Source organism: Elephas maximus, chromosome 10, assembly GCF_024166365.1.
Source record: "Elephas maximus indicus isolate mEleMax1 chromosome 10, mEleMax1 primary haplotype, whole genome shotgun sequence".
NCBI classification, from domain to species: domain Eukaryota; kingdom Metazoa; phylum Chordata; class Mammalia; order Proboscidea; family Elephantidae; genus Elephas; species Elephas maximus.
Window position 1 is genome coordinate 94192141 of NC_064828.1, and position 15085 is coordinate 94207225.

General features: G+C 38.5%; 1 protein-coding gene across 4 annotated transcripts in view; it reads left to right on the forward strand.

Moving 5' to 3' along the window:
* TSHR (thyroid stimulating hormone receptor) overlaps positions 1 to 15085 on the forward strand; it is a 177574-nt gene that overhangs the window by 106643 nt on the left and 55846 nt on the right. For all 4 annotated transcript variants that reach the window (XM_049899779.1, XM_049899778.1, XM_049899781.1 and 1 more), the window contains 2 exons: positions 11933 to 12007; positions 14915 to 14989. In XM_049899779.1, the coding sequence (XP_049755736.1) occupies positions 11933 to 12007; positions 14915 to 14989 (150 nt within the window). The remainder of the gene's footprint in view (positions 1 to 11932; positions 12008 to 14914; positions 14990 to 15085) is intronic.

Here is a 15085-nt window from a genome sequence, read left to right on the forward strand (position 1 = left end):
ACTGCATTAAATGTAAAAGGACTAAACACTCTAATCAAAATACAAAGATTGTCAGATTGGTTAATTTAAAAAATCCACTGAATGCTGCTTACAAGATTCGCATTTCAAATGTAATTATGTAGAAAGGTTGAAAGTGAAAGGATAAAAATATATAGCATGCAAGCCAAGAGAAAGCTGATGTGACTAGACCAATGCACATCAAAACATGAAGTTTTACCATCTATAAAAACAGAGAATTCGTAATGATAAAAGGATTACTTCACCAAAAAGATATACCAAACCCACTGCCATCAAGTCAATTCCAACTCATAATGACCCTACAGGACAGAGTAGAACTGCCACATACAGTTTCCAAAGCTGTAAATTATTATGGAAGCAGACAGCCATATCTTTCTCCTGCAGAGCAGCTGGTGGGTTTGAACTGCTGACCTCTCAGTTAGCAGCCAAATGTTTTAAACCACTGCACCACCAGTGAGGATATAATGATTCTAAATTGAATAATTGTAAGAACATAGCTTCAAATGATATAAAGCAGAAATTGATAGAACCGAAAAGAGAAATGGACAAACCCACATAGTGAGTTTGTTTTAATATGCCCTTATCAATACTGATAGAACAAACAAAAAAGTAAATAATAATACTGACAAGAAATTAATAAGGGTAGAAGATTTGAACAACATAGTTGACCAACTTGACTTTATTGGCTCATATAAAACACTGTACCCGACAGTTACAAAATACACATTCTTTTCAAAGGTACATGGACTATTTACTAAAATTGACCATATACTGGGCCATAAAAGCAAATCTCAATAGCTTACAAAAAATTAAAGCATGTTGTCTGACCAGCAAACAATACACTTCTAAATAACCATGAATCAAAGAAGAAATCACAATAGATATTTAAACTAAATAATAATAAAAATATGATGTTCCAAAACCTGTAGGATGTAGTTAAAGGCATGCTCAGAGAGAAATGTATAGTCTTAAAAAGATATTTAGACAAGAAAGCTGAAAAACAAATCATTTAAATATCCTTCACAAGAAATTTATAAAAGAACAGTAAATTAAAATCAAAGAAAGTAGAAAAATACTGAAGCCCAAGAAAACTAAGTCCCAGATCAATATGGAGTTACCAAAATTCAAAACCCATCTCCTTACTCCAAAGGCAATGTTCATTTATCACACCATTTTGCTTCTCTGCCCCACTCACCAAAAACTAAAAGCTACTAATTTGTAATTAAAAAAAAAATTAATAAAGCCCTACATAAACCCTGTTGCTCTTCAAAGCAACTGTTTTGTTTACATTATAGTCATTTTTCTCTTAAAGATTCCAGTTGCTAACAGCTCCCTTATAAATATCAATTTTTCCTCTGAACAAAAGTATTAATTTACTAAAGCAAAGGAACTTATTCAATATGATGACTAAAAAAAGGAGAAGCTTAAAATGAATCTTTAAAAGTATATTTGTACCTCCGAACACCCTTTTAGCTCAGGAATGAAGTCACTCCTGAGGTTCACCCTTCAGCCAAAGATTAGACTGGCCTTCCAAACAAAAGGAGACTAAAGGGGCACACCAGCCCAGGAGCAAGGACTAGAAGACGGGAGGGGGGGGGGGGGACAGGAAAGCTGGTAATAGGGAACCCAAGGTCGAGAAGAGAGAGTATTGACATGTCATGGGGTTGTTAACCAACGTTATAAAACAATATGTGCACCGTTTAATGAGAAACTAGTTTGTTCTGCAAACTTTCATCTAAAGTTCGATTAAAAAAAAAATTTGCTTTATATTTGAGATATTGAGCATCTAGTGTCTTAGAAAATAAAAGAATATTGCATCTTCCATTTGTCAAATTTTCCTAATATATATCTGATGTCATTATCTACAAATAGTTTCTGTCAGTGTAAAGTACAAATGAGACCTTTGAAGTGTGTGCCACTTAAATGTTTAATGCATTTATTTAGTAATCACTTATTAAGCAACAGCTATAAACAATGAGGAAACCCTGGTGGTGTAGTGGTTAATTGCTACAGCTGCTAACCAAAAGGTCAGCAGTTTGAACCCACCAGGCACTCCTTGGAAACTATGGGGCAGTTCTACTCTGTCCTGTAGAGTTGTTACCAGTCGGAATTGACTTGACAGCAACTGGTATAAACAATGGATTATGTTACTTGCATGAGAGAGACAGCTGAAAAATCATTCTCCTGTCCTCAAGGAATTGATAATCATTTTGTGGATATAAGATATGAAACCAAATATCAATAGAGAATGATTTGTTTAATCTACATACCACATAATACTATCAACCAAACTTTCCTGGGATTCCCAAGTATAGAATTAAAGCCCTCTGGTTTATTCAGAGTGGCACAGTTTGCCCTCGACTAACTAAAGGTTGACAGTTTGAACCCATTCTGCAGTGCTGTGGAAGAAAAACCTGGTGGTCTGCTTCCATAGAGATTATTGTTGTTTTTGTATGCCTTCAAGTCGATTCCAACTCATAGCCACCCCAGGTGACAGAGTAGAGCTGCCTCATAGGGTTTCCTAGGCTGTAATCTTTACAGGAGCAGATGGCCAAATCTTTTCTTCCATGGAGCCACTGGTGAGTTTGAACTGCCGACCTTTAGGTTATTAGCAGCTGAGCTCTCAACTATTGCACTACCGGGACTGCTTTCCGTTAAGATTACAGCCAAGGAAACCCTGTGGAGCAGTGTTTCTGTAACATACGGGGTTGCCATGAGTGGAAATGGATTTGATGACAATGGGTTTTTTGTTGTTTATTCAGGAAAGAGAGCTCTTCACCATGTTAGATTTGCTGCCAGGGGTAGATACTAAAGAGCATTTACTTCAAATGTCAGAGCATGGAGATTACTATTGAAAAGCCTCAGTGAGGAGAACAGTAAAAGAACAGTTGTTTCACAACTGTCTTTCCTTCCTCCTCAGCTCCCCTCCCTCTGCCTTCCCTTTTTTTTTTTTTTTTTTTTTGGCCATGTGATTTAATAAATAGGAAGCTGAGGTAGGGTTTTTGAGGAACTTGCTGTTCATGGTTCCACTCATCCCTGTCAATCATCCCTGCCAATGCCTTTTCAACTTTCTCCTGATAAATCACTTACTTTTATCTTCTGAGATGGCTTCCCTATTCATGTTTTGTGTTTTTCTGTGCCAAGAATTGGGGTGATAGAAAATAGGCACTACGATTGTTTCTGTTAGTGATCTAGAGCTGGCATTCCAAAGATAAAAGGCTACCCATTCATCCAAGAAACACACGTTCTTTGAGAGCTCACAGTATGTGTAATGCTGTGTATCTTACAAGCCTGTATGGAGAATTCAATAGAGTGGATCGCTCCATTCTTACCCATATCTCTTCCCCTGCTCTGTGACAGTACACTTCTGGTTGTCTTTCTACCATGCTGGTCAGTCTTTCTCAGTCTCTTTTGCTGGTTTATTAACCATCCTTGCTTCTAAATGTTGGGATTCCACATAGCCCAGTCCAGTGGCCCCTTATCCTCTCATTCTATATTCTCCCCCTGTGTGGTCTCATTCAGCAATTTTCACATTAATATGTCTAGGCCTGTGTTCTTAGCAGTGGACCATATACCTATCTGTCTACTTGACATCTCCTCTCAGATGTTCACATATATCCCACATTTAAAATATTCAAAATGGAAATCTTGATTCTTCTCCTGAAATATACTACTCCTTCAATGTTTCCCAAGCCAGTTAATGGAACCTCCATTCACCTTGTTGGAAAATCCAGACACCTGAGAGGTGATATTGACACCGTCTTTCCTCCTCACCAACTTCCAGTCCTTCACCAAGTCCTGTTGATTTGACTATCCTAACACATGTAAAGTCCACCCTCTTCCCTTCACTGCCACCAACCTTGTCCAAGCCACCATCATCTATTAACAACAGCTACCAATTGCCTTTTATGGGCCATCGGTCTGCTAAAAGTGCTTCATATTCATTGTCTCACTTATATTCCTAAGCCTCAGTTTTCACTATGTAAATGAAGACGATAACACATACCTCACAAGGCTCTTGGCCAAATTTATTCAAGTGAAAAATTTCAGAGTCAGAATTTGAACCCAGGTGTGTCGTTCTTCAAAGCCAATGTAGCACCCTAATGACTCTGTAATTAAAAGCTAAAATAAAGAAAAAGCCCTCAGAAGGATGCTTTTACTCTTATGTGGATTTTTTTTTAATCAGAAATAAATTAAAATTCTACAACTGGGTAGGTAAAATGTTTGACTTATAAGAGCGTGTGAAGATTAATTTCACTGATACACTAAATTGAGTCAAGTAGATTCAATGGCAGTTTTAACAGCACCAGCCTTAGTTCCAATAATTAATCATTACATTATTGTTGTTGTTAGATGCCATCCAGTCAATTCCAACTCATAGCCACCCTATGTACAACAGAAGGAAACACTGCCCGGTCCTGCACCACCCTCACAATCATTGCTGTGTTTGAGCCCACTGTTGCAGCTACTGTGTCAGTCCATCTCCTCAAGGGTCTTCCTCTTTTTCCCTGAGCCTCTAGTTTACTAGGAAACTCTGGTGGCGTAGTGGCTAAATGCTATAGCCGTTAACCAAAAGGTCGGCAGTTTGAATCGCCAGGCGCTCCTTGGAAACTCTATGGTCCAGACAGTTCTACTCTGTCCTATATTAAGTGGCTATGAGTCGGAATCGACTCGACCGCAGTGGTCTTTTCTACTTTACTAAGCCTGACGTCCTTCTCCAGGGACCGTCCCATCTGATAACATGTCCAAACTATGTGAGACGAAGTCTCACCATCTTTGTTTCTAAGGAGCATTCTGACTGTAATTCTTCCAAAATCATTAAATCATTAAAGTACCCGCATGTATCTGCCAGGTAATTTAGAGAATTCCTTGTATAATGTTCTATTTCTGGTAGAGAATCTTGGAAAAATTTAAATTTTCTTCAGTCTACTTCAAAAATATGAACATCTATGACCTCTCTTTAAATTAACATCTTTTTTGTTTTTGCATTTATTATTTTTTAATTTCATTACTTAGAAGATGCACCAAAAACTGAATATAATCTTTTGGTTATAGATTATTTTATTTTTCTCCCATTATATAATAGAATGTTGGTGGTAAATATAATTCATTGATAATCAGCAAGTAGAATAATTAAGTCTCCTCTCACTGAAAAGCCTGGATGATGTCAGAAAATTATTTATTCTTTGAAGCTGTAGAATACTGCTGATAAGCAAGTGATAGTCTCTACATCAGGATTTAAAGAGCTAAGGATTTAATATGTACCAACAGATTTGACAAACTTTATCGTTTTTGACCCAGTAATTCTACTTCTATAGATTTTCCCTAACACAATAAAAAGAGGAGTGAGAAGAGTTTACATAAAAAGCCATTCACCAAAAACCTAACAATAAAAAAAATTTTTTTTTTTTTTTTTTTTTTAACAATAGTTTAGCTTAATTAGTAAAGAATATCTGTCTTGAGCGTTGTGCTCTTTCAAGATTTATCTATACGGGATCAAATTGACAACAGCAACTTGAAAGATTAGGTAAGAAACTTAGGGGGCAGTGAGTTTATGTTAGTGGGGAGGAACAACTCAGAAAAGGAGGGCGAGATGGTTGCACAACTCAAAGAATGTAATCAATGTCAATGAATTATATATGTAGAAACTGTCAAAATAGTGTATGTTTTGCTGTATATATTCTCAAGAACAACAGAAGAAATAAAAATTTTTTAAAAAAGGCCATTTCCCTCAGAGTTAATTTATAAGAGTAGAAATTTGGAAACTATTCAAATGTTTAGCTAGAAAAAATGGTTAAGTATGAAATACTGTATAACCATTAGAAATCTGTTTCCATAAACCAGTAACACAGGAGATACTTTTGACATGTTGTCTGAAAAACAAAAAAAGACATATGGAGAGAAAAAACTGATTTTTTTCTCAGTCATGGAAAGATGGTAAATTTCATTTCTTTTTTATGTGAATATATTTAATTTTTTAATGAATTTCCATTACCTTTATCGTTAGATAAAATGAACTTAAAAAAATGAATGATTCTAGATATAATGAACTTTAAAAAAAATTAAGGATTCTTTCAATATGCATTAAGCTTGAAATTAATACTTGCTGTTTTTTTAGTTACAATACTTGGGTGATTTGTTATGTGGTGAAAATCTATTATAAAATGTCATTTAAAATTAATTCACCCAATTATCACCTCGGTCCTATACAGTACTTAAAGCACTTAGAGTAATGAAATTATGGCTTTGCCAATATACATATATATGTCTTGTTTTTAAAATAGTTAAATAATTAGGAACTACTTCTTTATACCTCCTCATATGCTCGGTAAAGTTGTGCATAACAGATGTCCAATAGTTATTCATTCAACTGGAATTAATCTCTTTCTGCTCATTAGAGCAAGCTGACCCAGTCAAAGTCAGATTGGCCTGCCTGCTCCTGCCCCCTGCCCCACTTTTTTTAACTGTAGGCCCTTAAAAACAGACAAGAAAAACAATTTAAAAGCAAATTGATGCATGAGTTGAAAAGAAACCGGAGGCTGCTTGAGAGCTAACACTCTTGCCCAGGTTTATTCAGCTGAGGAATTTCAAATTTCGAACCCAAATGTGCCCCTCTCCAAAGTGGATGTAACACCACAATTAAAAGCTAAATAATATGTACACCATATGTCTGCAATAGGAAACTCTGGTGGTGTTGTGGTTAAGAGTTGCCCTGCTAACCAAAAAGTCAGCAGTTCAAATCCACCAGGTGCTCCTCAGAAACCAATGGGGCAGTTCTACTGTGTCCTACAGGGTCACTATGAGTTGGAATCGACTCCACAGCAGTGGGGTTTTTTTGTTTGTTTATTTGTTTGTTTTTGGTATGTCTGTAATTAAAAGCTAAAATAATAAAAGAAAAAGCTGTCAGAAGGATATTTTTACTTTTATTTTTTAAAAATCACAAATAAATAAAAATCCTACAACTGGGTAGGTAAAATGTGTAATGTGTGACAGATAAAGTGTGAAGACTTACTCTCTGTAATTAAAAGCTAAAATGACCAGAGAAAAAGCTGCCCTCAGAAGGATGCTTTTACTTTTATGTGAATTTTCAGTTTCTTGCTTTAAACAGTTTACTGGTACAGACTATTGAATTTGTGTTTCTTAAAAGACCAGCTGTGCTGGCTGAGGCAACTTCTCTCCAGATTCCTTAGCACATGTTGGTCTGAAGCTTTCTCACCTCCCTTGGTCTCATCTATCTTTGCAGGGGAAATACCACATCTGCTCCATGATTGCCCTCCATTAGTTTCCCATCTCGTGTGCCTTTCACTCATGAACTGTGGGAAGTTTGAGGTGTGGGCATATATGTCTAAGGTTGAGGATTGCAGTCAAATGCCATGATCTAATACCTGAATAACTGAGGTGGGAAGGGAGGTACATTCGACATTGGGAGGAAACCAGTAAGTTCCTTAATAATGAGAAGATTTAAGCCTCCATTTCTTTTCCTTTGGTTCCTCCCAACCCACCTGAGCATCTCATGCTGCTGATTTCCCATATTGTTTGGAGTTTAGGCTCCAGTCCTAAGTGGCTGCCTCCATGCTGATAGTATTGGGCAAGTCAGTTTCTCTGAGGATGCTTGTTCTTGACTCTTATTGAGAACTAACAAATGTTTCCCAAAAGAAGAAAAAAACTCAGAGCCTAGGCATACAATTAAACGGGCCTAATTTATGCCACATTATTCATCTGCTGGCTTGTGAAATCAACACCACACACTGGGCATCAATTTTACACTTTCATCTAAATTTCCATGCTATTTGAAATCCAATGAAGGAGGATCAAGCAATAATAGCAGGGACGGATTACCCAATATGCAAGGTAAGCGCATGCTTAGGACGTCAACAAAACAAGGGCACCGGTTGTCCAAAGCAAAGACCCATAAATAACAAGCAGACAGAGCACAAGGAAAAGTGAGCACCACAGTGGAAGGGAACTGGCAGGGCACTAAATGAAAATGAATACCAGCTCCAGTGTGTGAGAATGTACCAGCCAGAAATAAAGCTCACACAGGGTCACGAGGGTGCTCATGTCCAAGGTTATTTAAGCTATGAGGCCCCTACCACTTCAACACCTTGTTGACATCTTTCTCCTATAGTCCCCTCCCATGTAATTGAAACTTCTTATCTCGGCAAGTCTCTTGGGAATGTGCCATTTCTTTCTAATAAACAAGAGGTGGCGTGGGCTGTCGAATCTAACTCTTGGTACATTCCCCAATATACCACTGAATCCAACATGAGTGGTTACTGGACAAGGACAGGTTGTATTAAACAGTGTGTATACACCTGATGAATAACGCATGAAGCCATCCAAGAAATTAGTGTAGGCTTATCCCAATGACTTAAACACCAACCTTTATGGAGAAGTGTGACAATTGCATTCTTACTTGAGAACTAAGTTTACAGATTCAAGAAAGACAAATTTTACTCATGTAGTCATGTATGATTCCATAATAGAAGATAAAAACCAATGCATATTTCCCAATGTTGGAATTGTTTTACCCGTATTCCTAACCTTAATGATCACTAACTGTACAACAGAATGCTCATTTTCATCCCTAAAGAAACTCAGAAACTCTTCAGGATATGATAATGATCCAAGAAAGTATCTATTCATTATTCTTATTGCGTATGAAGGTAGATATTTTTTGGCAGCTTAATTGTGATGAAATCATTGAAGAATTTGTAAGAGCAAAGAACAAAAAGAAATGTTTTTAATTATAACATGTTAGAGATGGAAGATCTATCTAAAAATAAAATATAGTAACTTGTAATATTTGTTTTCTGATCATTAAATTTTCTTTTATGACATCTTTTCATTTGTTCATTTATAGTTATAATATTTATTACAAAACAAGCATCAAAATTGAAGTATGAGCTGTTGAAAACAAAATTGGTGAAAGTCAGTTTTTTGCTGTGGGAGATCAACAGAATTTTACATTGATTGCTGAAACAACCAAGCTCACTGACTTCATTTCCTCTGTTGTAGAATATATGGAATTTTTTTTTGTAGAAATTGTGGTATATAGTAAAAATCTTAGTGCCCCACATCCAATTTTATAATCATCTCATTCTGCTAAAATACACCCCACTTTTGTGTTCAATTGCTAATATTATAGTTGCATTTAAAAAGTAGTTACATTATGGATAGCTAAGACACAAACACATATACATATGTATATATACACATATGTGTGTGTGTATATATGTATAACCCAGTGCCATCGAGTCGATAAAACTCGCATATCCCATTTGAATGCATGAGTAAGCAGAGGAGAGCGCTCCACAGATTCTCAGTATTTAGAGCCCTCACATGCCATAATCTGGCCCTGTATAATAGGTACTTAAGTTTCTTTTTAGTTCTGGGCGGAGCCCTGGTTGCACAGTGGTTAAGCACAGCTGCTAACCCACCAGCTGCTCCATGGGAGAAAGATGTGACAGTCTGCTTCCGTAAAGATTAGAGCCTTGGAAATCCTGTGGAGCAGTTCTGCTCTGTCCTATAGGGTTGCCATGAGTCGGAATTGACTCAACAGCAATGGGTTTGGTTGGTTTTGGCTCTGGTGGATGATCTCCTATAAACAGTACTAGGAAAAAAACAAACAGAGAATCTGTATTTGGAGTCAGAAGTCCTAGGTGGAGGCCCATTGTTGCCTCTAACTGGGTGAATTAAGCATTTATTTTTGGTCCAAGGCGGCTGCCAAGAAGCTGGAGATACCTACAGAAAGAAGACCAGTATGTTATTGGATGGTTTTGCAAGAACATTGCAGCACCTCCAGTACCAGGTCGCTGATGTGTGCTCTGGAGCCCTGGTGGCGTAGTGGTTAAGAGCTCATCTGCTAACCAAAATGTCGGCAGTTCAAATCCAGCAGCTGCTTCTTGGAAACCCTAGGGAGCAGTTCTACTCTGTCATATAGGGTCACTATGAACTTTTTTTAGGTCTGATGTCTTCTCTAGCTTTCATTCTACTTGAATAGAATGAAACAATATAATAATAATAATAGTCATTGTATATAGAGCCCTCACTCTGTGTCATACCCCTTACAGGCATAATTTAATCCTCACACGAGCCCTATGAAAATGGTACTGTTATTGTCCCTAATTTACAGTCAAGGAAACCGTGGTTCAAAGAGGTCAAGGAAGTTGCCCAAGGTTATGTAACCAGAACGTGGCTGAGCCAAGATTTGATCTCAAGTCCTTTTGACTATTTAGCAATAAAAAGAAACTAACTACTGATACATGCTACAACATAGATGAACCTCACAGACATGCTAAATGAAAGAAGCCAGGCACAAAAGACTACATGTTATATTATTCTACTTATATGAAATGTCTAGATAAGGCAAATTTATAGAGATAAAAAGCAGATTAGTGGCTCCTAGGCATATGGAGGAGCCCTGGTGGTACAGTGGTTAAGAGTTCAGCAGCTAACCAAAAGCTTGGCAGTTTGTATCCACCAGCCGCTCCTTGGAAACACTATGGGGCAGTTCTACTCTGTCCTATAGTGTCAATGTGAGTCGGAATCCACCCCACAGCAACAGGTTTGTTCCTCCACCCACAGGCATAGACAGGGAGTGTAGATTAACTACAAATGGGTATAAGGTTACCTTTCAGGGTGATGGAAATTTTCTAAAACTGGATTGCGATGATGGTTGTGCAATTCCATAAGTTTCCTAAAAATCATCAAATTGTGTACCTGCAATGGGTGAATTTTATGGAATGTAAATTATCTTTCAATAAAACTTTTTGTTTTAATTCCAGAGGCTGGATTCTAAGCCTCTGCCTCTTTAGGAATCCAGCCTCTGCTGGTAGTCCTAAGAAAAAGGCTATAGGTCTTGCTGGGTTCTTTTATCCTCTTCGTAAAAGTATGGACAGTACATTTAAACTCTTTCAGCCAATGTACATATGTTGAATATATTTAATTTTACCAGTAAGACCCCAGTTCTCACAGTCATTGTGCTAATTAGCAAACCACTAATTTCACTAAGGAGTCCTTGGATGGTGCAAATGGTTAACGCACTCAGCTGCTAACCAAAAGATTGGAGGTTCGAGTCCACTTAGAGGTGCCTCAGAAGAAAGACCTGACAATCGACTTCCAAAAAGGCAGCCACTGAAAACCCTGTGGAGCAGTTCTACTGTGACGTACGTGGAGTCTCCATGAGTCTGAATCGACTCAACAGCAACTAGTTAATTTCACTAATGCCGACTGTGCATTCTTGATTAGCATGTGTGCAAACCTAAGTATTCAAGGCACATACGCACATGATATCACACTGCATATGCTGAAGTGTTTTAAATTAAATGACTGACATTGCAAAATAAATCCAAGTGAACAGTTAAGACTGACAGCCCCCAAACCCAATTGCCAACAAGTGGATTCCAACTCATATCACCCCCCATAGGGTTTTCAAGGAGTGGCTGGTGGATTCGAACTGCTGACCTCTTGGTTAGCAGCCAAGCTCTTAACCCCTGGGCCACTGGGGAGAAATAGTTATGCAAAAAGAAAATCACTGCTGTGATTGCTCTGTTTTTATCTATCATGGAATCACTGGACCTTCCCCTCCAGAGCTGCTTGTCTTGGCCAGGATACTTGCTATTGTCCTCAGCAAACCACTGGGTGGATCCTTCTTTTCTATCTACATCTAAAAGGGGGGAAAAAAGGCTCTGAGACTACAGTTAAGACAAAGTGATGGCTGGGTGGCTGGACAGCCTTTGTGTCCCTGTGAGGAGTTGGAGCCATTGTTGATGGGATTGACTCTTGGCACCTGCAGTCCCTGGGGCACCATGCAAACGCATATTCTTCTCAGGAGTGTTTTGATGTGGTTTTATCTTTGATAAAAACAGAAATGAATGTATCATGGCAAATGTGTTCCTTGTAACATTTACAGAGAGATCCGGAATACCAGAAGCTTAACTTACATAGACCCTGGTGCCCTAAAAGAGCTCCCCCTCCTGAAGTTCCTGTAAGTATTAGCTCCTTCCCCATTTCTTTTTTTTTATATAATTGCAATACTGTTGTCTGGCAGGAGGGTCTCTGGTTGGCTCAAACAGCTTGTGCTCGGCTACTAATCTGAAAGTTGACAATTTGAACACACTCAGGGTACCACGGAAGAAAGATCTGGCAATCTACTTCTGTAAAGATTACAGCCTAGAAAACTCTATGGAGCAGTTTGACTCTGTAACATATGAGGTAGCCATTAGTCGGAATCAACTTGACAGCAACGGGTTTGGTTTGGTTTTTACCTGCCTGGGTTAAATCACACTGTGACTACTTTCTCTATCAGTCAAAGAAAAGGTGTTAGGTGACAAGGTCCAAGTTTTTATAAATCTTTTTAAAAGTCAGCAACGTGCTGGGAAGGAGCTCTGATGGTGCAGTGGTTAAGTGCTCGGCTGCTAACCAAAAACTCAGCAGTTCAGACCCATTTGCCCCTTCTCAGGAAAAAGATGTGGCAGCCTAATTCCATGAAGATTTATAGCTTTGGAAACCCTATGGGGCAGTTCTACCCTGTCCTATAGAGTTGCTGTAAGCTGGAATCAACTCAGTGGCAACGGGTTTGGCTTAACATGCTGGGACCAGCGACATGCTCCAAGAGACATAAAAGAGCAAATGTAATCCCGCTTATGTAGTCTTTAAATGGAGTATACCAGAACAACAAATATACAATCCTGAGAGAAAATGTTTCAATTTTATTAGGGAAATGAGTATCAGAGCAATATTACAATAACTTAAATAGCTCCCCCTCCAAAAAGCCACAAAGGGTAAATCCAAACACATATGTGTGTATGTATGTATGTGTGTGTGAGAGAGAGAGATGGGGGGACGAGGGGAAAAATGCAAGGGATAACACCCACTGTTTTGCTTTGGTGACACCTATGAGCTGATTATAACTCCCTGAGGGCAGGGACCACGACATTCTAGTTCTCTTGTCCATCTTCGCTCCCTATAGTAGGTGCCAATATAAATATATTAGATGGATGTGTGTTTATGACCTCACGTCCTCGAGGCACACAGATAGAAGAAACTTTTCCTTATTTCCTATTGCATGGATTTTTTTTTTTTTTAATGGAGAACAAAAAAGTATAAGGAAGAAAATAAAGACCAAACTTAACCCCAATGCCCAGAAATAATCACCATTAATGTTTTAGTTCATCTCCAGCAAGACGTTTTATCCATATATATTTTTTATGAGATAAGTCTTTAAGAATGAATAGAAGTTATCCAGGAAAAGAAGGGGAGAGGGTAGAAGGGAAATCTAGTTGGATAGAATAGCATGAACAAAGACACAGTGGTAGGGAACCACATGGCTTATTTGTGGAGCTAACAATTGTTCAGTATTGTGAAGAGGTGCGGATGGGAGATATGGGTAGACTATAAGAGGCGTCTGATGGGAGATGCAGCTGAAGGGATATCCAAAGAGGAACTTTTGGAGGACAATAAAAATTGGTTGTGGGACAAGGCGATCACTCCTATGGAATTGGGATTTCAATAAACCAATAACTCTTTGATATCCTGATACCCTACTATATGCGAGGCTCTGTGGGGAACACACAGGATTACAAGACATTTTCCCTGTCTTCAAGAAATTTTACAGTCTAATTGGGAAGATATTGAATACAAAATGAAAAGGTCCTCTCCTACAGGAGGATGATGGTAAGCAACAAGTAAGAGGTACCTACAGTGTCTGGCGGTCAGGAAATTAGTTGCTCTTATTGCTGTTGTGTGCCATAGAGTTGAATCCAACTCATAGGGACCCTATAGAACAGAACAGAACTGCCCCATGGAGTTCCCAAGGCTGTAATCTTTACTAGATGAGATTGCTAGCTCTTTTCTCTGGTGGAATGGCTGGTGAGTTTGAACCACCAACCTTTTGGTTAGCAGCCGAGTGCCTAACCATTGTTCCACCAGGCCTCCTCAGGTAATTAGAGGAAACATTAAAAAGCAGACAGGCTTGCTTGGGCCTTTGAAGAATAGAGAGGTCCTGGTCCAAGCCCAGTCTGGCATTTCCAGCCCTTTACTATCTGGCCTTCACTTAACTATTGGGCATTTTCCTCCCTACTCTTCCACATGAACTCATTTGTTTACTGTTCCTCAAATATATCATATGGAATCTAACGCCTCCCTTTCTTTATCTGGAATGTTCCATTTGTCATTTTTGAGGCTCTGTCTCCTACTTCCTCTTCAAACTCTATGCCTTCCCCTCTGCAAAGAGTCAAGTCTATATTTGCCTTAGAAGATGTATCAATGGAACTAGAAGTATCTACTGAGAGGTTTTTTTCTAAAGCTTACTGGGTGCCTAGGTCTCACCCCATAGCATGTCATCCCTCTCAAAATTGTCACTGGTTCTACTACCACCATTCTAGTAGCTGCAACAAATGTTAAATCAACTAAATGCAAGAGACATCAAGAACCTGAGAGTTTTTGTATTTATGTTGTTTTGTGCACATTTTTTAGCCAATATCTTGCCCTGGATGATAGAAACTTCGGAAGTTAAGGCATTGTCTTTAACTGATGTCCCCCTGCCCCATCCCCCCCATTCCACCTCCCCACATAGCACCATCCTATTAAACAACATACCCCAAAACTCTCTCTCCCTCTCTCTCTCCTACACAGAAAGAAACTTAAATGCCTGTTTCTACCTTCTAGTCTCATTTGGTTTAAAGAACCCCTAGATTCCTCTAAGCACTGGTGAACTGGATTGGACTCTTGTGCCTTGAGGGAACACTATGTCATCAAAGGGTTAGAATTTACTCACTGCCACTCCAGTCTGGCTTCAGAATCCATGCTTTCAGCTCTTACATTATTCTACTTTTTACGTATTGATTTCCTAACCTAAATTTTGTCCTTTTTGCTTCTTTTTAATGTAATTTAGTGGAATTTTCAACACTGGACTTAAAGTATTTCCTGACTTGACCAAAATTTATTCCACTGATGTATTCTTTATACTGTAAGTATTCACACATGCAGTGTTTGACAATGTTCTTTACCAACAAGTACTAGGGTGCAGCTCTGGGGGTTGGTTGAAGCCAAGAGAGAAAAGTAT